The 23,135-nt window shown below is 43.3% G+C and overlaps 1 protein-coding gene across 2 annotated transcripts; it reads left to right on the plus strand.

The window, feature by feature from the left end:
• Window positions 1-857: 857 nt before the first annotated feature.
• LOC117270327 (E3 ubiquitin-protein ligase pellino homolog 2) lies at window positions 858-21,298 on the plus strand. Of its 2 annotated transcripts, none has more exons than XM_033647857.2 (7): window positions 858-1,205; window positions 9,441-9,570; window positions 9,969-10,070; window positions 11,598-11,795; window positions 12,879-13,064; window positions 13,194-13,411; window positions 13,543-21,298. In XM_033647857.2, the coding sequence occupies exons 1-7, from the start codon at window positions 1,126-1,128 to the stop codon at window positions 13,925-13,927; spliced, it is 1,299 nt and encodes a 432-aa protein (XP_033503748.1). In that variant the 5' UTR covers window positions 858-1,125; the 3' UTR covers window positions 13,928-21,298. The 2 variants fall into 2 exon arrangements, with proteins under 2 accessions (XP_033503748.1, XP_033503749.1); XM_033647858.2 differs by having other exon boundaries at window positions 13,194-13,399.
• The last annotated feature ends 1,837 nt before the right edge of the window (window positions 21,299-23,135 follow it).

Raw genomic sequence — 23,135 nt, forward strand, 5'->3', positions numbered from 1 at the left:
ATTTCAAAATGCTCCAAGATGACTAGATGTCCAGGACTCCCCTCTCGGGTTGGGTTGCACAAGGCTTAGATTAGAAATGGTCCCAAATAGACAAGTATGGCCCTGCTCCAATGCACATGTAGTACTGCTGTTTAGACTTATAAATTAGTGTAAATAGTTCCAGTTGACCAACTTCACTGGCTGGAAAGTTGCACTTTGCAGCTGAGGTGCACTGCCCTCATGTGGTCACAGCACTGTGAGTAACTACACAGACTCTTCTTCTCTCTGTGTGTGAGACAGATACAGACAGGGAGAGAGATGGAAGTGTGGGCTCCAGCCGGCCTATATCTGTCTCCCGACTCCCACATGAAGCGCAGACAACAAGAAAGGAAGGTGTCTTGTCTGGGGCGCAATGGTGACCCAAATCCTAGCTACACCACACCCCCCGGAGCATCTCATTACGTCAGACTCCATAATGACCCACGAGAGCAGAGCGTTATGATTTCCATACGTGATGTAAAATGGCCTGGCCTTTAACTTTAAATGTGCCAGCACGCGTGAACGTGCCAAGGGGATGTCGGCACTTCCTCTGGATTTCGAAATGCCTCATTTTATTCTATCAGTGGGAGCCAGCTTCTCATCGCGGCTGCGTCCATTTCGTGTTCCATGCGGGGGGGTTCGCGCTTAAACGCATTTGTATATTGAGCTGTGAATGCGGTTTTTTTTACTGTGATCGCTAGTGTAGTGTTTTTATCATTTATATAACGTGACACGAATATGTTTGTGCTAGTAGAGGTATTTCTTTGGACTATTTTGAGATACATTTCAACAGACCTCCCCTACAACACATGGTACGCCCCACTCCCTGCCGTTAGCCGTTGTTGTATCCTATGCTACCGAACAGATACGTTACGCTACTAACTAGCTACACACTAGCATTAAAGCCACGAAAAGATGCGCCTTCACGGGATTAAAACAATAAAACAAACAACAAGAAGTCTGGAAAAACTTTACCCAACTGTGCCCAAACTTTGATAGACCACCACCCCAAATCACTTGCCTTCAGTTTCGAGTGTGTTAGCATTGTTTTATCTCACCACTATTGCCGTTGGACGCGTTTTTTTTCTTCTGGAGCAGTCCAGTCTGATGAATTCACCGAAAAAAGACGGAGATGATGATGTGCCCGTTAAAGACCCGGTAAAATACGGCGAGTTGGTCATTTTGGGGTAAGTCTCTTACAACCTAAACCGATAGTAACAGATGTGTAGGGACGGAGAAACGCTCCAGCGGCAAATTAACGTTTAATATGTAGCGGCACCATCAGCACAATAAACCAACAGATGACGTGTGAGTTGGGGTTTAATCCACCAATATCCTCTTTATGGTGGTTTTTCTGGTAGTAAATCCACTATAGTGGCACATTTTAGCTCCTTTATTAGACAATGCTGTCGTTTACAAGCAGCTCATGGCTGTGTAGTGATGTTACAAACTAACTTTATGTCACAAATGAAGGCTTATTCTCTGAAACTATGCCGCCGCGGTGTTTCCACATCATGTATGGTGCGTTTGAGTGCTAAAAAGGTGCAAAATGTGCTGTGAGCCATAGCACATAAGGGTACTACGGATGTAGCCGCTTTTTCATCAATGGTTGTATAGTGGGGGTAAAGCGGCGCTGGATTGCTCAGGCTGAAAATCCCAATGATGTCATACTATGCTGGATGTGGGTTTGCTAAAAGTAGGACTGAGGGTGATATCATTGTCTGAAAGATGCATGAATCTTGCAGATATTATTTAGTTCAAAGTCTCTGTTATTACTAATTAATAAACGTCGCAGCAGCCAGATGACCACCCATGCCAAGGAGGAAGGAAGGAAGGAAGGAAGGAGGAGGAGAAAAGCCCTTCTACATCACCAGCACACACAAGCACACAGTAGGCAGGATGTGCTGATGACAGCCACCAGCTTCCACAGCATTTCCACCCCTACAGCTCCACACTGTGCAGAGTCTGCAGGGACCAGAAATGCCACAACACACACATATACACAGTCATATCCAGGCGTACACAGGCCTCCCTCTTGCCCTGCAGAGCTTCCTGTGTATGCCAAAGATAACTGACCTAATGGCCTATCTCTTCCCCTCCGGCTGAACATGGAGTGAGGAGGCTGTAGCCCGCCGGCATCAGAATACTGATTAGTCGTCCTCCTCGTCATCTGACTGTTTGAACAGAGCGGTCCTTTTACATCCTCAGACCGGGACGAGGAATTGATTGTTTAATGCCTATTTCGACGTTCGAGGCATGCAACTTAAACACGAGCGAGCTCTGCGGCGTGTGCCACGGCACTTAATGTGCCTCGTTGAGGGTTGAGAATGCATTTGTGTTAGCTCACTTTAAAAGTGCAGTGATTGAGGTTTGGTTTGATGTGCCAGAGTGATGGCCACAGGCTTTCAGGCTATTCTAGGTATCATCTCTGAGGTTTTGAACAACGGCTGAGTGTTATCGGAAAACTAGATATCGGCTGTCTTCTGATATTGCTGTTTTATGATATGTAACATGGTGGTCCAGACTCATGTTCCCAAACATACAGCAGGTAACTTTGACAGCAGATACCTGGCGTCAGAACAGACTGTTCTTGCTACAGCTTCCTGTCAGATACCATGTTTTTCTGGCCTGTTTTGTGCAAGTGTGGTTTGACTTTGCATCTGTCAGCCTTGATGATCACATGCCCCGTGTGGTCGATGCCTGCTTCACTGCAGGCCTTGTGATCTTTGCAGTGGCTGCCTGCCATCGCGTGTTACCTTAGTTAGCCTGGACACTGTGTACAGCGCTGCCCCGGCAAAGCTCAACTCACTCATAACCCGCTCCCATCACCCTCCTGTCCTCTGCATTTATCTCACCCCTAACCCCTCTCAACACTGTCGCATTCCTCCATCTCCTGCCCAGTCCTTTCCCTGCCAGCCTTCTAGTGTTTTGCTGAGTGCTGACTTTCACAGAGGCAGGCCTCCTTGGTGGCTTGCCCTCAACGAAAATAAACTCTGTGTCGAGGGGAAGAAGGAGTGAATATTTCATATTGTGCTTTATGGTGTGCGCACATGCGTGTTGCAGGCCAGAACTGCCCAGGCAAATTTTACCATGAGGAGCTGCTCTTTCGCTGGCCTTTACCCTCGACCCTCTGCCTAACCTCGTCTCCCAGCCACTTGTCACCCTGCACCCTGCCCTTTGCTTCAGTTCATTTATGTAGCTTCTTCGTCACCACTACTCACGATGGCTTCTGACTTCTTTTCTGTCTCTGTTTCTGTCAAGGCACTGGCTGCCTTTTCTCTTTCCATAAGCTGATTTTCTCTCCCGTGCCCTCTTATCCTCAGTCCCATTTCATATCTTCTGCCTTTTAACCAGACCCCTCTGAAGCCCGTCCTCGTGCGTCTTCATTTCCTGACCCAGACCTTCCCTTGTCAGCCGGGGTCCAGTTTAAAGGGATAGTGCACCCAAAACTGAAAATTCAGCCATTATCTACTCACCCATATGCCGAGGAAGGCTCAGGTGAAGTTTTAGAGTCCTCACATCACTTGCAGAGATCCAAGGGGAGAGGAGGTAGCAACACAATTCCACCTAATGGAGGCTGACGGCGCCCCAGATTCAAACGTCCAAAAACACATAATTGAAACCACAAAATATCTCCATACTGCTCGTCCGTAGGGATCCAAGTGTCCTGAAGCCCCAACATAAAAAGTTGTTTGGAAAAACCTCATTTGAACTCTGTTTTTAGCCTCATTATTTTGTGGTTTCAATTATGTGTTTTTGGATGTTTGAATCTGGGGCGCCGTCAGCCTCCATTAGGTGGAGTTGTGTTGCTACCTCCTCTCCCCTTGGATCTCTGCAAGTGATGTGAGGACTCTGAAACTTCACCTGAGCCTCCCTCGGCATATGGGTGAGTAGATAATGGCTGAATTTTCATTTTTGGGTGCACTATCTCTTTAAACTGACAGGCAGGGCTGCAGAGGGAGCAGGTAGCACTGAGTCATCTTCTGTGATTACAAGTAAATGTGGCCTGTCTGAAGGTTTTTCCAGGTAACATACCCGACCCTCTCTTCAGCATCCCGCTGACTGCCTGCGCTGATCTGGCCTTAAGGTTGTTATCCACAGAAAATGAATTTTGGCCCTGAGATTCCTGAAAGTACAGCTCATTAAAGATACATAATGTCAACAAACTCCCGTCAGACACACAACCAAATTTAACCACTAAAAACCGACATAGAAATTTCCCCAACAAAATGAACTGCAAACCCTGATGTGAATATATATCAACATAATACATGAAAGGGTTTTCATTTTGCTTTTGCCACAATTCTCATGTCTGAGACTGACTGGGTGTCTGTCTTAATTCCCTGCCATCTGTTCAGTTCGTGTCTGATCTTCTGGTTAGATTTGTGAACATGCTATTTTTTTCAAAATTTTGTCTCAGGAAAAAATCCAATCTAAAAATAGAAAACAAGTGGCATGTTGAGCTTCTAATCTTCTTGTCTCTTTAGCCCTTTTTAAACAGGAATTGTGCAAATTTGCAGGAAAGCCCAATCAGTCTTTTTTCAGCATTGGCAGTATAAAAACAAAATCGGGGAGTGCAGCAAAATGCCGCCTACCTACTTTTGTTTACAGAATGTGCCTTTTTCGGAGCAATGGGGGGCGTGAGCAAGTAACAAAATGTGTAGCTCAGCGTGTGACATAAACAGTGACGTGGGAGGGAAGCCGCGGCTGGTCAGTCCTTCAGCAGTTCTCTCATAAGTCGGCCCGTTCTTCACCGTCCCCGTCATCTGACGGTTAATGGCCTCTTCGTTTGCGAGGACAAGGAGGGCGCGCAATTCCTTGTCTCCCCAGTTGCTCATCTTTACAGTGTCTGTCAGGTTTGTGTTTCCCTCTTGCTACTAGCTGCTCGCTAATTCCTGCTATCAGCTGTTTCCTGTTTATCCACCGCCAGTGGGTCGCACGTGCGGCGTCATCAACAGCTCCTCCCACAAGTCATCAACAGCCCCTCTTGTTGCAGAAGGCCGCCTCGGTCTGTTTTAACCAAAAAGGGTTCCGCCAATATGTCTACACTACGAGGCGGAAAATTGGGCACCTCGGATCAACTCGCCAATCCGGCTCTGTGTGTCTAAACGCTCGCAGCTTGCCGGCAAAACGGCCCAATATTCGCCGAAAATCTGGCAGTGTAAAAGGGGCTAATAGTCTGGTGACCTGTTCGGGGTGTGCCCCACCCCTCGCACAATGACAGCTGAGACCTGCAACCCCTAACAGGACAAGCAGTTACGGAAAATGAATGAATTTTTAAATAGCTGGAGATAGCAAAAACTAGTAATGTTCAACATAGATCTGCAACTCAGTCACTTTAATTATCGATTAATCTGACGGTTATTAGCATGATAAGTTGACCATTTAGTCTGTAAAGTGTCACAAAAAAAGTGAGTTCCTGTATTCAGATGTCTTGTTTTGTCAGACTGACTCCAAAACCCAAAGATATTCATTTTACTATCGCAGAAGACAGAAAACTGGCAAAATATTTTCATTTAAGAAGCTGTGTAATGATTTTATTGTGTTTTTGCTTGAAATATTACTTAAATTATTGTAAAAAATGTTGGAGATTGATTAATTAATTGTTTCAGCTCCTCGGATAAACTCCTAGTACACTAATAAGTCCCTCTCACACATGCTGTAGTGGCCATAGTGGCCATTTCAACATACCAAAGTCCCTAGACCACTTAGTCTGGAAGGTGTCTCAGTTTTGACTCCTGTTCCTGTTCCTTTTCTGAAGATCCACAGTCCTTAGACGAGACAGGGAAAAAGTTGAGAATACAAAAAAATTAAAACAAAACGGCAGGCCAAGTCCTTCCAAAATTACATCTCATACGGTCCTCTACCGACGTGATGTCCTATTTCTATATATTCTCACGTGTTACTCGTTATTATAAACTTCAACACTGCATATCACGGTCAAAAACAATACGATCCAAACCAACACAAACTTCGTGTCGTCTTTACGCACAACGTTGTTCACAATCTTGTTTCAACACAGTCACACATTCAGATCAACACAGACATTTTTACCAAACATAAATATGTGCTCTTACACAGGCAGGCTAGCGCTAAAATGTTAAGGAACGTTTTCGGCATTGGGTCATATGTGAATGGCAGCAGGGATTGATATTCAGGGAAATCTGTATCACCACTTTCCCCCCTCAAGCCCTGACAACTTTTCAGGAAAAATGCCGGTACAGCCGTGCTGTGAATGAAAGACGTAACATTGCAGAGACTGTCTGTCTAACGAAAGACGCTTTCACATGGAGCAAGGGGACCACAAGGAATCACGAAACTCTGCTGATGATTGACTCTGTGACTTGTTTACGGTTCAGCATTTACGTCAGTGCATTCGCGGGTGATTTGATTACTAACTAGCAAAACAAGATCTCTTGACAAAACAGCTCCTTGTCTGCCGTGGTCCTGAAGATAAGAAGGGATGTCATTAACAGCGTAAACGCACATCCGGCCTTGCTCCATCTTGCAAACTGGAAATTTCCCTGAATGTCATGCATGTGTGAATACTGAAAATCACAAGCAGTGCCTGAAAGGTTATTCCAGTAATTTACCAGGAACTATGTGTGAAAGAGGCTTTATATACAGTGTTATCAATCAGCCTGTTTATTCTGTTGTCAGATGATCAGATACTCTATAATGTCACACATAACAACAGCCCACTGCAAGTTGCCAGAGCTGAAAGTTATGTCTTAAAACAGAAAATACAAAGACATTTTCACATTTGAAAGGCTAAGACCAGCAGCTTATTGGCATCTTCATTTTATGTATTAATTACTTAATCAATTTTCAAAATCGTCATTGATTAACTTCCTTATGAGAGAGTGCTTGATGAATCCATCACACTTTCAGCTTTTGTGTAAAACGCTGTTAAAGCAGGCAGTGGTTTCTTCAGCCCACGCTGCGAGGCCACTGTGAGACACATCAGAGCAGAGCCAGACCAGATGTCCTCTGATCTGATCAAGTCTGAAGGCCAGTGAAGACTGTTATTGTCCCTCAAAGTCTTCTTGCCCGCTGGGCATCCTCTGAATACTTTTTAATAAGGACCATGCACTGCTGATTAGTGAAGAGCCTAAAACCAGCACACTACCTTCTGCATGAACTCAAACTGTGACAATGATGTTCCGCTCTGCTTCAAGAAGAATGTAGGGCAAAGTCAGTACTTTAGTTAGCACCGACGGCAGAGCAGTTTAAAAGAGAAAGTTCACGCCAAAATCAAAAATACATACTTTTTAGTCTTATTACTATTTATCAGTCTAGATTGTTTGGCGATATCGACCATAGAGATGTCTGCCTTCTTTCCAGTATAATGGAACTAGATGGCGCTTGGCTTGTGGTGCTCAGAGCGCTAAAAAGTACATTTGAAAACATCCAGTTTCATGGAGTAACTGTCTTCTTTCTATCAAACTATACCTGCCAACTGTGTCACTGCGCAGAGGGACATTTTTCATAAAACAATGCGTAGGATCCATACCTAAAATGTACGTACAAAAGCCAAAAAAGGAGTACACCTAAAAACATTAGACAGTTTCTGTAAATAGGCTTCCACCTCACCATCTGTGTCGCCAATTTCACGTCTCCAAAATGTTCGTAAGCTAAAGTTTCTCCCATCAAGTCTGTTTTACAGATCTCCACTTCTGCATGGGAAGTGGCGTACGCATCTTTCAGGCCTCATTTTGTGTGTACGCAATGTTTATAAATGAGACCCTGGACTAGAGGCCAGCTAGCAGTAGAGGTATGCTATGAACCGATACCTGTACCATTACCCAATAGTACCTTTCTTCGGGACTTTAGTTTATCTGTAATAACAAAAATCTAGCTGCAAGGGTGGTGTAGTGGTCTAAAACGCAGTTCTTCTCTTTTCTAATCACACATAGAGGTAACGTTTGGTCACTGCCTGTCCGTCTGCTTGTGCAGCGATGCTAGGTTATTACTAAAATAATAGAAGAAAATAGCCCAGACGCCTAAACGATTGCAGCAGATCGGCACTGCAACAATAGTTTTGGCTTGCTGGGTAGCCATCGGAGCAGTAGTGAAGCTCTGTGGCCGACTTCCTGGGTTTGGGCTGCTTCTGCCTCCTGTCTGAAGTTGAATTTGGCCGCTCCAGAGCTCCTTTGCCAACTTTGGAGCTTCATGTCTGGCTTTCAGGGCGCCTTGCGACACTTCCACCTCTCGTCTAAACCCAGCATTCTCACCCTGATGTTCTCTCAGGTACCAATATTTGGCACCACTGGATTTAACATGAACCGGTACGCCGTAGTGCAAATGTTCTTCAGTCAGAACCCTGAGGGTGTTTTCACATATAGTCCTTTTTAAACAAACCAGACTCAGTCCTCTTAAAGTGAACCATAAAGTGGACCAACAGAAAAGAGACTCAGTCCTTTTTGTGTTCATATTGTCAGTTCATTTGAAAGAGGACTCAGTTCTCTCTCTCTCTCTCGTCAACTTCAGCTCTTTCTTTTCATGGCTCTTTGACGTGGCACTGCAGTGTGATTAATTATGAACTCCCTCGCTTTCAGGTGAACTTAAAACTGGAGGAAAACCTTAGTGTGTCTGTGCTGTAGACTGTTGTTGTTTGATGTATTCTACATTCCACATCTGGAGACGTGCAGTATTTTCTGTGGACCAAACTACTCTTCGTCCTGCGTCCTTGCAAGCGTTACAGGTGTATGTGGTTTTGTCTGTTTTTTTCAAGCATCCCAGTGCAGTAGCGTGTGATCTAGAGCTGTGCTTCCCAACCCTTTTCTTGAGGGACCAATATTTTTACCATTGTAGACTTTGGTCTGAGTTCTCTTGGAGAGTTCAGTACCCGACCCTACTTAGGCGCGATGATACAGTTAGCAGGTGTAGTTTGGTAGAAAGAAAAAAGTTCGTACATGAAACTGCTCACAACAAGGTCTGTGGATTATCTGGATGAAGAGTGAACTTCGCTTTAGTCAGTGTGTGAGCATCAAGTACAAGCTGTGTGAGTGAGATCAAGTGGTAGTTGTCCTTCTCATTCAGGTTCAGCAGTTCAATATGAACTGCGAGTGGCCTGAGTGCGCTGATTTTCAAAAGACTCTACGGTAATGTTGCTGTAAAGATGCCCAAATCACTGGAGCTTGCACTCTAATTGCAGTTATTTCTTCAGACATCTTGGCAGCATCGTGGCGTTTTATTTATAGCTTTAGTTTTCCCAGGAGTAATGGCAGATCATAAATACAGTATGCAAACAAAATAACAGTGTTTTCCCCATCATTAGGCTTTCTCTATGGAACTAGATGAACTGCAATGAAACACGTGCGAGCTTGTAGACGGTCTGAGTCGTATTCTAGTTGATGTTAGCCGAGTGTGATCATGTGCTTGTGACGGCGCTCCCCTTTAATTTTTTTGTCTTCCCCCAGGTACAATGGCTCTCTTCCAAGCGGAGACCGTGGGCGCAGAAAGAGCCGCTTCGCTCTGTACCGAAGGGCCAAGGCCAACGGTGTCAAACCCAGCGCTGTGCACATCCTCAACACGCCACAGGACAGCAAGGTACGTGTGTGTGAGCATGTTTGTGTTTTATCAGTGAGCAACATTAGCTTCCTTCCTGTGACTCCCTGTTGTCGTTTATAAATGAGCCAGAGGAAGGATGACTAAGCATGACGGCTGGCGTGTGTGTGTGTGCGCCTGCCTGCCTGCCTTCATACAGATGATTGCATTATGAAAGCCACATGTTGATGAAGTAAAATGAACACAGGTCACCGTCACATGCTGCTTTCACATGTAACAACAAAGTATGAAACTTTTATTTTATTTCTATCATGTAGGTTCATCTTATGGAATTTTTGAGTTATGATATGATTCAGTCTGATGTTTGTTCTGTCAAGAAAATGAAAGACTTTACCAGAGGACGAGTCTGTGACCTCAGCTTGTTGCCGTTGTCGTTGCAGGCTGTCCACAGCAGGGGGCAGCACAGCATCTCTTTCACTCTGTCCCGTAACCAGACGGTGGTGGTGGAGTACTGCCATGACAACAACACAGACATGTTCCAGGTAACCACCACGAAAATCAAGACAACAGGGTCATCTTTCCCAAACACCCCCCTCTGAATAATAGGCCTCATTTTACAGCTAAAATAATCCTACGTTTGTGACGAGTTTCTACAAAAATATGCTGTTATCTAACGCCATCAAAGGAATTTCTACAGATTATTTTGGTTCTGTCGTGACCATTAGAGTAAAGACTGGTGGAAAATCTCCAGGAAAGTCTATTTTTATACACAGAGTTCTGATCTTATATTAGTATCACAGATTTATTTAATTTCCAACAAATGATAACACTGTTGTAGCAGAGAGATCCTTTACTTAACTAAAAGTACTAATACCACACTGTAAAAATATCATGTAGGTATAATCAGGAAAATGTACTTAAAGTATTAAAAGTAAAAGTACTCAGTGCAGACAAATGTCCCATGCTACTGTAATACCATTATATACTATATCACAAGATTATAATGACTCATGCGTGAATGTAAAAGCAGAATTTCAGAGATGCAGTTGGTCAAGGTGCAGCTAAATATGAGCTATTTTGCATGAAAAATGACTTCACTGGTTATAAATGGTGGCCAATTAATTCTTTTGTTAATCTATACTGTACCTGTACTGGTAGTTTAATGTATAAGATATAAAATTGTAAATTAATGAGCACCTGAAGTTGTCAAATGAAGCTGCAGTATGTTTCCCTCTGAGGGTGCTGTCACACCTGCCCTGTTTGGTTCCATTCAATTTAGCTCAAGTTCATTTGCCTCCTAAGTGCGGTTCGTCTGGGCAGGTGTCAACAACTGCACTCGGGTGAACAACCGGACCGAGACCTTCTTGAAGAGGTGGTCTCAGTCTGGTTCCAAAGGAACTCTGGTGCGGTTGGTTTGTGGTGAGAAGGTGTTCCGACCTGGATGTGAAGCAACTGCAGTCACATGACACATTGATTGGGTTAAACATGAGCATGTTACAGTCCTGGAGGATTATTAATGTGCACCTCCACCTGTACTGCCTTAATATGCACATTCAGCACATCCAATGCATCAAAACATTGTTTTCTAGTTGGAGCCGCGCCTCGTTTTCAAACTGTATGGTTTGACTAAAATGAACAATGACAGCAATATAGTCCACGATGAGCAGCGCTAAAATCAACCTGCGTAGTTGTCCCTCCATTGTGACATTAGAAAGTGTCACATTTATCTTGCAAGTGTACTCTTCTTCAACGTTTGCTTTACTTCCTGGATTTTTCCCACATGGAAATTCTGACCAATCAAGAGCAGAGATGTAAATGCTGCCGTGAGAACACAAACCAACTCTAAGCAGTTGAACAGCTTTGTAAAAAAAGTAGTCCCTGATGCAGACCAAAGCAAGGGAACTCGAGGTCTGAAAGCACCCTGAGAGGTAGAGTAGAAGTAGAAAGTACCGTGAAAAGAAAACACTTCAGTAAAATGCAAGTACGAATAAATATACTATACAAAATACTTGAAAAATTCCATCTATGCAGTTATGTCAGCGAGCATTTCTCTGTGCTGTGCCCTACAGATCGGACGCTCCACAGAAAGTCCCATTGACTTTGTGGTGACAGACACCTCCGGAGGGGGGAAGGAGGGGGAGGACCCCTCCATCGCTCCCAGCACCATCTCACGTTTCGCCTGCAGAGTGGTGTGTGAACGCAACCCACCTTATACTGCACGCATCTACGCCGCTGGCTTCGACTCCTCCAAAAATATCTTCTTAGGGGTGAGTAGAGTGATGATCCAACCAACAAAGGTTTTTTAAGAAAAGTGTATTATTGGAATCAGTATTGAAATAATTTTAAGAGGAACTATCGTGCTTATTTCATTCTTGCATTTTGGGTTTCTACTAGAAGATGTCCACATGCTTGAATGGTCAAAATACACTTCATTTTCCTCATACTGTCTGTGCTGCTGGAACACCTGTATTCACCCTCTGTCTGGGACGCTCTGTTTAAGAGGATGTCTCTTTAAGCCCACTTCCCGAAAAAGCCAAGTCTGCTCCGATTGGTCCTCTGCATTTCAGCATTTCTGCATCATCATTACAGACGGAATAATTGTAACAGATTATAGTAACACTCTACTGTGAAAAATCATCAATAAAAGCCTCTAAACCCCAGCAGAACTTGATCCAAAATTGGGAAGAAATTAACATCTGCAACCAAGATTACATGTTTCCCTGACGTTAGCATGTAGCTACATGTAGCAGTGTAGGCTACGTATAGTGAACACTTGCAGCAGTGTGCCTGGAGAAGATGATCATACAAAGAAATCATGAAATCCAAAGTGTGGGATCATTTTGAGAAGGTGAAGGACGAACCCAAGGTGATATGTAAACTCATCTTCATTGGTCGACTACAAACATGACGTATCATCTGAAACATGGAAGTAGCTACATGCCCATTAGCCCACAGCGTCATTAACAGGCGGCTCGCTCAGTGTGTGACGTGCACTTGGAGATAAAATATAGGCCTATATTAATGAAGGTTCATTAGTACGGTTTTGTATTTCTCTGTAATGTAGCACAGTGTTAACAATGTTACTGATACTATTCTTTCTCACACCTTCAACTCAAACCACCAAAATATATCATTTAATCATTACATTCATATCAGAAACATGTAGCTGACTAGTCAACTAATGGCCCTAAATGGCGACTATTGGTCGACTAGGAAAATTCTTAGTCAGGGGCAGCCCTAATATCCAGCATTGGAATATTATATACATGACAGAAAATATGGAAAAGCATAATAGGTTCCCTTTAAAACACCGTTAAAACCTCATTGATCTCATGTCTTTGTCGCCACAGGAAAAAGCAACCAAATGGAAAAACCCTGATGGGCACATGGACGGCTTGACCACCAACGGGGTGCTAGTGATGCATCCAGAGGGGTTCCCAGAGGACCCCAAGCAGGGTCTGTGGAGGGAGATCTCTGTCTGTGGGGATGTCTACGCTCTGCGGGAGACACGCTCTGGACCCAGCAGGGGCAAACTGGTGAGTCACCATAGCCACCCGTGAGTCAGCAGTTTGGTGTCCACGTTGCCATTTGGCTCCATCGAGGTAGTGCGGTGTGGTTTTGGTTTGATTGTAAGCACGTGTCTGTCTGTGTATCATCCTCTGCAGGCGGAGGGTGAGAGCAGTGCACTACGTGACGGTTCCCTGGTTGACCTGTGTGGTGCCACCCTGCTGTGGCGTACAGGCGAGGGGCTCATGCGTGCTCCCACTCTGCGTCACCTGGAAGCACTTCGCCAGGAGCTCAATGCGTCCCGGCCCCAGTGTCCTGTCGGCCTCAGCACACTGGCCTTCCCCAGCTTGCCACGCAGCCACAGGTGGGAGCCACAGTATGTTTCAAGAATACTTTTTCTATCAGGATCCATCTTGTTATGTATTAAAAACAGACAGTGAGTTCCTGGCGCCAAGCGTGTGTGGACGCAGTTTAAAATATTGACTTTCTCTTGATGTCTTACTTCAGCCTTGAAGAGCGTCAGCCATGGGTCTACCTCGCTTGCGGCCACGTCCACGGACGCCACGACTGGGGCCAGAGATCTGAGGGAGTGGAGATGCCAGGAGAGGGCGAGGGTTCCACGACCCGCCGAGAATGTCCCCTGTGCAGGAGCGTGGGTCCCTACGTGCCCCTGTGGCTGGGCTGCGAGCCTGCTGTGTACGTGGACGCTGGAGCCCCCACTCACGCTTTTGTGCCGTGCGGCCACGTCTGCTCGGAGAGGACAGCCAGGTACTGGGCTGAGACCCCGCTTCCACACGGGACGCACGCCTTCAGACCCGTCTGCCCCTTCTGCTCGTCTGCCCTCAGCACCCCCGGCTGGACGCGGCTCATCTTCCAGGGCCCCATCGACTAGTCGCCACTCCTCAGCAACCACTATTACAGTAACAGGAAGATGCCTGAGCTTCATTCATGGTGCAAACGTTGGTCAGTGCTCAGTGTGGATGGGTAACATCTTGAGTGTAAGGCTGCATTCACAACATATCAGGCATTGCGATGGTCAGCTGCAGAGTTGGGCAGCAGTGTGGATATGTCACTTAAATTTGTGGGGCAATCTCAATCTCACCGGCTGAGTATTCGTCTTTAGTAGAATTCCCTTTCGATTATCATCACTGTAGTATCTTTACCGCCACAAAAGACTTGATGATCACGAGAATTAGGTAGGGAAGAGGATATATTGATATCGGTATTGGTAATCGGGCAAATGAGTTGTTGCATATCTGCCTAAAATCCAATATTGTGCATCCCTAGAGTGAACACAGAATATTTGGTCTCTCTGGCAAGAACTCTAAAACTACTAAAACTCTTTGTTCACTCGATGGAAAAAAATCAAAATGGCAGATTTTACAAAACACACGACCCTTCCCTTAAAAACTTTACGGAAGAAACACAAATTCTGCTTTCCAGAATGTCCAGAATGTTTCTCTCTGCAAGTCCTCTCCTTTGCCCCCTCCGTCACTCACACACTGATGAGGATTAGGTGCGAGCAGCTCTGTTTTGTGTCACGTGCATGCCAGGAAACATTTGGTGCAGCTGTATTGTTGCTCTGCAGTGCCAGAAGCAGGTTGTGGTAATGAAAAGGAAAAATAGGTGTGAAAATCTGTCATAAAGCAGGAGGAATTCTGGAGAATTGTGATCCCGGGATATCAGGAGAGGGCGATGACAAACACGAGTCTCCCGTGAAAATCAGTTCGTTTGGCAAGTATGACAGAACACACAAGCTTTCTCCTTTCTTTCACTCACTATAATATCTAACAATAGAAAGAGACTGTAACGCAGGTAATGTGTTTGGCGAGATATTGGGTTGCGTTTCTCCAAAAGATGATTTCTGTTTTAATGTTCTGCAGCCCCACTGCTGTAGCTGGACGCACTACCCACATTTAAAAGACTGGGGCGGGTGGCGATTTTGCCGCAAGCCTGATTTGGTATGAATGTAGCCATAAATAAACACTGTCCGACGTTGTTCCTGAATGCAAGCTGAAAAATCCTTCCCCTTGTTTATCCTTGTGCTTGTTGAGAGGTATGAGATCTGGAGAACAGGTGAGAAGATCATGACAGAATGATCTCTACCGTCGCTGTGCAGTCCTCCGTCATGGAAGAGTCTGCTGTTTTTCATTCCAACCAGACACTACACATTCACCAATTACCAAATCTTCATTAAGAGGGTTCTTATAAATAAAACTGTGTATACACAGGAGGTTAAACGATGCTGCTTCCCCCTTTTCAAACAATCATTTTCACTCCATTATCGATCCAAACACTTTCGTTTATCAGAAGCCATGTATGAAATGACACGTACTTTTTTGCACATAAGAGAGGAATGGCCTTTTTACTCAGTTCATCTGCAGCGTCGGTGCACGTCTGCAGCGCCTGTGTGTCCTTAACTCGGTGAAACAAACACCACCTCTTGCACTTCTCGGCCTGATATCCGACCACCTCTTAATTTCTAAAAGACATTATTTGTAGTCGTTGTCAAATCATCAAACAGTACAACCCATCAGGTCTCAGCTGCTGCAGCTTCTTGTTCCCTTTATAGATTTGCATGTCTTCCTTCCTGACCGGCTGATTTATATTTATATTCTCAGCAGGCCACATTCATAGTTAACGTGGGAGGTTACAAGGTGAGATCAGAGGCTTGTGCTTCTGTTGAGTGTTTCAAGTTACTATTGATTCACAAAGGGAAACTTATTATCAGTTCTTAAAATGAGTATATGCAGTTTTCATCTTGTCTTCGTACATCTTTTTAGCGTGTAATCTATGCAGCATAGAAACCCCACAAATAAGACCCCTCGTGTAGTATAAGGTTGGAATGAAAACCTGCAGACTCTGATTATCTCTGAAGCACTACACGCTTTGTGATGGCGCCACAAAGAATTCACCTCTTAAGGCCAGATCTTATCCCGATTATCAAGCAGAGCGAGGATAAGCACGGGCCGGGAGTGAAACTGGGTAAAATCCACTTCATAACTCTCTACAGCAATAACAGCACTCCCATAGATAAGCTAGATGTTGTGCTATGTTTAGCCAAGTGTTAGGTCGGCGGTCGCTTTTAAACATGGCTGAAATGGTTTCCAGGTTAAGGGCTCAACCAGAGGTGTGTTCAACGTAATGATTTATTTTTATTTCCAAATGTGTGTGTGATATAACCAAAGCACTAGAATTTAAAGATGAGCAACTGAATCAGCGATTAAAGGAATCCTTCACCCCTCAAATGGCAATTTGTATATCAGTTACTCATCCCGTGTTGCGGTGAGTTTGTGAAGAAAACCTTTGTGTGCATGCGTCCTGTGAATGAAGAATCCTAAAATATAGAAATTTCTGCGCGTAAACTATATCAAAACATCTGTTTACAAAGTCTCACACAGCTTATGCAGTATAATCCAAGCCTTGTCTATCCAGTTGTATGATCAGCACTTCTCAAACACATGCATTTTCACTAACATGTTACTATTTAAAATGAACTGAAAGTAAAACGTATTTATGCTCTCTTAAAACCAGACTCCATTGACAAAAACAGTCATTTTACATCACTGAACACAGGAGCAGCTGGTCTACCGCTGTCTCGATCAGTTAGTTTGTTTGTGTTATTGTGTGACTTTGGTGTTTTAAAGGGTTGGTTCAGATTCAGCAAAGTCACACAGAAACACAAACAAGCTTCCAAATGAGGCAGCAGTAGACCAGCAGCTCCTGTGTTCAGCGAGGTAAAATTACTGTTTTTGTCAATGGAGTCTGGCTTGGAAAATTTTGCTTTACATTCAGTTGCCCATGGGAAAGGGCCATCTGTTTGGGAAGTACCGAGCACACGACTGGATAAATGAGACTTGGGTTATACTACACAAGGGATGTTTTGATATAGTTGGCTGTGGTTTGACATGGCCCCCTATCACTTCAATTCAACGGCTTTAATTCGTCAAGAATTTTCCCGTTTTTGGATTCTTCGTTTGATGTAGGGAAGCCAGAAAAACTAAATTGTCTTCACAAATTTACCTGAACACGGGGTGAGTGATTCATGTACAAATTATCATTTGGGAGATGAATTATCCCCTTAAACCTGCCATTTATTTAAATTCATTTTAAAGGTGTTAAAAGCCGAAACATGCTGACAGAAATTAACGTGTTCAGGCTGCAGGAGAACACAGCAGCTGTTGTGTTAGTTTGAACACACCTCTGGTTACTGAATTAAGCTAAACAGGGTCCATGTTAGTGTGGTGGAGTGTCAAAAAGGTTTGACCTTGCATAACCTCAAAAGATAACCTTTTTTTTTTGTTTCAAAGAAAACTATTTTGTAAGGAAATGGGGTGGGATTTATTCGGGGAAACGGGAGGAATTCTTTTAGATGTTCAGTGTTAAAAAAAAACAACAACTATTTTTCTAACTGATAATTGGTTTTAGTTAACTGATGTTACTCAGTGTAAGCAAGTTATGTATGTTTCCGAATATTATCGTGTGGTAGATCTAGGAGAGCTTGTGAGTGAGAAAACATTGCCAACACTGTGTCCAACAAACACACACTTAACACACTGCTACCGTTAAAAAAAAAAACCATTGCCCAGACAATGAATGTAGCCAAATATTCGGGCTATATTTAGCCTTCCCTGGTGCTCATATTGAATGGTCTATATTGTGATACTATTTTTGTAACTGAATATTATGGTGTAGCTTGGTGAACTAGCTCGAAAAAGTCAGAATAATTTCAATAATAGCCTCAAGTGTGGAAGACGTATAATTGATAATACACACTCACATGGAAATTGTGTCTAGCTTGCATGTGCTGAACGTACACATACAGTATGTACACTACACGTACACTTACTCGAAACTTTGCACGGTTGATTGCCAACCTGTTATTCATGCTGAGAGCGTTTGTCGCAGACCAAGATGTCTTCCGAGTCCTCAGTTGTTAAAACTGCAGCATTTATGTTTTTTTTGTTTTGTTATATTTTGGAAGACCTCTCCAAAAGAAAAAAGAAAAGAAAAAAGAGGGAGAGCCTAAAAAAAAATCCTCATACTTGATAGATGCGTGACGTTTGTGAATGAGACCTATTGAATCCCACTTTGTACTACTATGCTAATGACTTCCACCAAACCAACTCACTGCAGAAAGATGTCCACATCCACACTTGTTTTCATTTTGTATTCAGACTAATTACGGTGCATTTCAGGCGATTGAAAGCCAGCCTGCTGTTTTCAAAATGCCTTGTGAAGTCTAAATACAAGATTTAAACTCCCTATAGTGCGGCGGATAATTGACGTAGTGTTGATAATTACTGTAGCTCAGGATTAGTGATTTCAGATTCGCAGCTGGCGAGGCCTGAAGGAAGCCTGGTAGAAGACACTTTGAGTCAAAATGTTTCACAGCTGCAAAACTCACCAGCTTGATGTGAGAGTAACCATCTAATACAAATGCCAAATTGTAGAGGGCACACTGTCGGGTAGATTGCCACAGGTCTAGGATCAGTCACATACGGGTCTTAAAGGAATACCTCACCCTCAAAGTTGTCATTTGTATATCAGTTTTTCACCTCATGTTACATTGAATTCACAAAGACAACTTTGTTTTTCTCGTATGCCTCCACGGAACAAAGAATCCAAAAATGGAGAAAAGTCTTGATGAACCAGAGTGAATGGGGGCCGCGTTTAACAACAGCAAAACTATATCAAAACAGCCGTTTATAAACTTTCACAGTTGTATGCCAAGTACTTCCCAAACACAGGCATTTCATCAAAGTGTCTTAAATAGTAAAGTTGTATGACAAAAAAGTTCAGGCTGCATAGTTTCAACAAAGTAGTATGTCCCAACTGTACGCATACTCCATGTAATACCAGGTTCACACTATACGAGATCGGCCCGTCTATAGCCCGACGCAGCGTTGTACAATGTCAGCTCGGATTGTGAATGACGTGTTGTACGCGATAATCCATCGTTTTATCTCATGTAGTGTGTCATAGTAGACAACAAACGATGCCACGTCTGGGACACCTCATGACGTCCCGGCAGAAAGTCTAGCATGTTTGATTTTCTTTTTGTCGTTCACGACTTCTCCCGTCACAGCCGTCACTTTGACCAATGGGAACACAGAGCGATCTGCTGCCGACACCTGTATGACAACAACACCTCGGCCTTTTAGATATTTCCTCTTGGGATGTTACCACAACAGAATAAAAAGGGAAAACTTATGGTGTGAAACAGCAGAGGCACTTTATCAACCCGCTGAGTACTGCCATTAGCATCAAGCTAGCAAACAATGTTATTTCTTTATAATGGGGACGGACATAAAGTAGGAAAATTAGCTACCAGCTTCATTTGAAACAGACTACATTATAGACGGGCTGTTATTTATCATTCCCTCTGTGTTCCTATATTTCTACTTTAAATCTGCTCCTGTTTGCCTTGATAAAGTTAATGGATGGCGCCGTCGTTTCAAACTCAACACTTCCTGTATCGGTTTCAAATTAAAAGCCCCTTATAATTTCAGTTAAGAGAATCCCCTCACTTTCCAAACAGGCTTTAATCAGGCTTATTTTTAGGAACTTTCTGTGGAGGATTCAGTGACTTGCAGAGATTGCAGAGTCACTGAGAGATTGCAGAGATTTTTATGTTACTACAATAACATTTCAGCTCGGACACAAACAGACACAGTGACTGAAATAATAGTGAAAGACAGCCAGTGATTGGTTGTGGACCAACGTGTAGTCTGTCATGTCTGTTTGCCAAGTCAAGGCACAATTTTTGACCTCACAATCGCCTAATCTGACATAGTGACTGTCGGAACGGACAAAAATGTCATCCATTGTGAACCCGGCATAACAGTACATACTTTGTAAGGGCAGCTGCACTATGCTAAGTCTGCAATGCGGAACGCAGGGTAGAATTATACTGTGCAAGTTATGTGAGTTTTTGTAAATGGATGTTTTGATATAGTTTTGCTGTTGTTAAACGCGGCCCCCCTTTACCCCAGTTCATCAAGACTTCTCTCCATGTTCGGATTCTTCGTTCACCGTGGAGACAGGAGTGAGAAAAACACAGTTTTCTTAGCAAATTCAACGTGACATGGGATGAGAAACTGAAATACCAAGGATTAGTTTGTAAGTGAAGTGTTTCTTTAAAGCTACAGTTGGTAACTTTTATAAAGAGTTCTTTTTTCATCTATGCTGACACTGTCACTACATGCACACAGCCCGAAATGAGACACATAATGAGAGAGTTTGTGACTCAGCAGCCATGTTGGATACAGTTAAACAGGAATACCAAGCGCCACCATCAACATTCTCATTTTACAGCTAAACAGTACACTAAAATATGTTTCTGGCAACATTTGAGGTGAGAAACAGGCAATGCAGTAACAGAATCTTGACTCATATTTTATCAGCCCTCCAACACAACTGCATTAGAGACTCCTCAACTGATTGGTTGTCGCTGACTGTGCCGCGGTCTGACTTTAAACGAATGCCACTAGAGGCAGTGGGAGAGGAAGAGAACGGGACTTTTGTCTTGACTTCTGTCTCGTGTACGTCTGTGAGAATATAGTGACAGTTTCAGCAAATATGACAAAAATTACTTCCATATAAGTGACCAAGTATAGCTTTAATAAAAGGGGTCAAGGCAACAAACAGGCTTTGAAATCAAATCAATCAGCTGCCCTTTACTCAGCACGCCAAATCCAGTGAATCCTGCTTTTGAAGATGATATATAAAAACAAATTAATGTAACATCATTGGCATGTGGATGGAAGAACCGTTGCAGCACCCTCATTGGCTTCTAGTTTATAACCTGATATATTTATTTTTAGTTACTTTTCCTTTGTTTTATTCTTGGTTTCAACCCTCTGTGGGTTCTAGGTGTTCATATGCAATTTCCTCTCTCTTGTTTTTAGATTTTAATACCTGTGAATTTTTCAGAAACAGTATTTTAGGTTGTTTGATACCACCAGTAACATCATTAGCAGCTCCCTAACTTTTTTTTTACTATATGTTTTAATTGACCTTCACTCCAGATGACAAAACCTCAACCTCCTCAACTTATGAGCTCATCTTCCTGCAGGTGAGTGAGTAGCTGACATGTATTATACAGCGTAAAAACCTCACAGCTAATAATGCATTCCTTTTAATACATCGGTGTTATGTACAGCTATTTTGTATTATTTTATATCATATTCTTCTGTAATCGCCCGGTGCACAGACAATCGCTATACACATGTCAATAAAGCTGTTAAAAAGCTGCTCTGTTCATCTGACTGTTTGATTGTGTTGTCTTCAGGGTGTGAAACGCTGCAGATCAGCAAGAATCCAGTTTGTTTATTTAAAAAATCAGGAGGTGTACTTCATATGTGCCAGCAGAGGGCGCTCACCACCAGCTCTGCAGTTGACAGCAGAGCGCGCGCACACACACACACACACACACACACACACACACACACACTCTGTGATGAGGTTGCTCCGAGTTGCATCACCTCTTTAAAATAATCAAGCGTTTTAATGAGCAGTTTTGGCAGTCGTGTTCATCACCACGCAAATGTGATAAGACGCCGCAAATGTCTGCAAAATCACAGAACCCCTGATTTAAAATAGCAATTTAAACGACTTAAGTTTGTTTCTTTGAAAAGTATTCAGGATGTCTGCTGAAAGACTCCCGAAGACCTGCTGAGAGTGCCGTCATTCAGAAGTTTGTTCAGAAATTATTTCACTCTTGAACCATGGGGAAGAGGCTTTTTTTTTCTTTCAAAGATTATGAAGCCTATTTCATGGGTATCTCGGCGCCACACTACATTTAATTTCCTCCAAAGCATGGCAGGAAGAAAACCAAACGCTGAAACTCTGCAGAAGAGACGGTGTGAACTGAGTAAATTCTGGTCCATGATAAGATACTCTGTAATTTTCATACAATATATTGTAATAAGTGATACGTGTCCTTACTTGTGAGTGTATTAACTAATTTGGTTGGACAGCATTTTATTATACAGTTTGCCAAAATGCTTTTATAATGACCAGAACATTTTTTCAAGTTGTAAGTGAACTTGAGTAACAGCTGTTAGGCAGCCTGTCCTCAATGCTTTAAATGATGGTAATGTCCTTGTAGCTGTAGCCTGGTTCTCACTCAGCGATATGTTTTAATAGGGAAGAGCATCTCTAGATTGTTACAGACAAATTCTAGTTTTGTTTGTTTGACCAGAATTCAAACAGCAGTAAAAAAAAAATACAGGCATACAGGACATATTTCCATCGAGGTCCCTGATGTTCCCTCAAAATATCCCAGTCATGTACATATATGTATGATTCAACAAGGTGCTGGAAACATTCCTCAGAGACTTTGGTCCATATTGACATGATGACATCACACAGTTGATCCATGATGAGAATCTCCCGTTCCAGCACATCCCAAAGGTGCTCTATTGGACTGAGATGTGGTGACTGTGGAGGCCATTGGAGTACAGTGAACTCATTGTCATGTTTGAGATGATGTGAGCTTTGTGACATGGTGCGTTATCCTGCTGGAAGTAGCCATCAGAAGATGGGTACACTGTGGTCATAAAGGGATGGACACGCTCAGCAACAATACTCAGGTAGGCTGTGGTGTTTAAACCATGCTCAGTTGGTACTAAGAAAATCTCCCCCACACCATTACACCACCAGCAGCAGCCTGAAGCGTTGATACAAGGCAGGATGGATCCATGCTTCCATCTGAATGTGGTTTTGTCTGTCTTGGGTCTCCTTGGCGAACCTACATTTTGGATTCCAAACCCAAAATAAAAAGTCTTGGTGGAAAATGCTGAATTTGATATTGCATAGACAGATTTGTTTACTTTCGCTGCAAGGTATCAAGTATTCACGAATACCTTACAGCAAAGTAGCCACCTAATGATAAAAAATATTAAAGATTAGACCTATTAGTGATGTTGATAAGCTAATTTAGACTCATTTAAAAGGCTGTATTATAAGGCTTAAATATATTTTGTGGCTCCAGACAGATTTAATTAATTTTGTTGGGGCCAAAAATGGTTCCTCTGGTAGTAAAGGTTGCCGACCCATGTCTTATTGAGTTTGGTACCCAACCATAGTGTAGCCCA

This window comes from Epinephelus lanceolatus, chromosome 13, assembly GCF_041903045.1.
Source record: "Epinephelus lanceolatus isolate andai-2023 chromosome 13, ASM4190304v1, whole genome shotgun sequence".
NCBI classification, from domain to species: Eukaryota; Metazoa; Chordata; class Actinopteri; order Perciformes; family Serranidae; genus Epinephelus; species Epinephelus lanceolatus.

What these genes read in the sequence shown, in the direction of transcription:
- LOC117270327 (XM_033647857.2), top strand. Translation starts at nt 1,126, where the DNA reads ATGAATTCACCGAAAAAAGACGGAGATGATGATGTGCCCGTTAAAGAC. An exon ending in GGCGAGTTGGTCATTTTGGG is followed by an intron (nt 1,206 to 9,440) that starts GTAAGTCTCTTA and finishes GTCTTCCCCCAG; the next exon opens with GTACAATGGCTCTCTTCCAA. An exon ending in ACAACACAGACATGTTCCAG is followed by an intron (nt 10,071 to 11,597) that starts GTAACCACCACG and finishes TGTGCCCTACAG; the next exon opens with ATCGGACGCTCCACAGAAAG.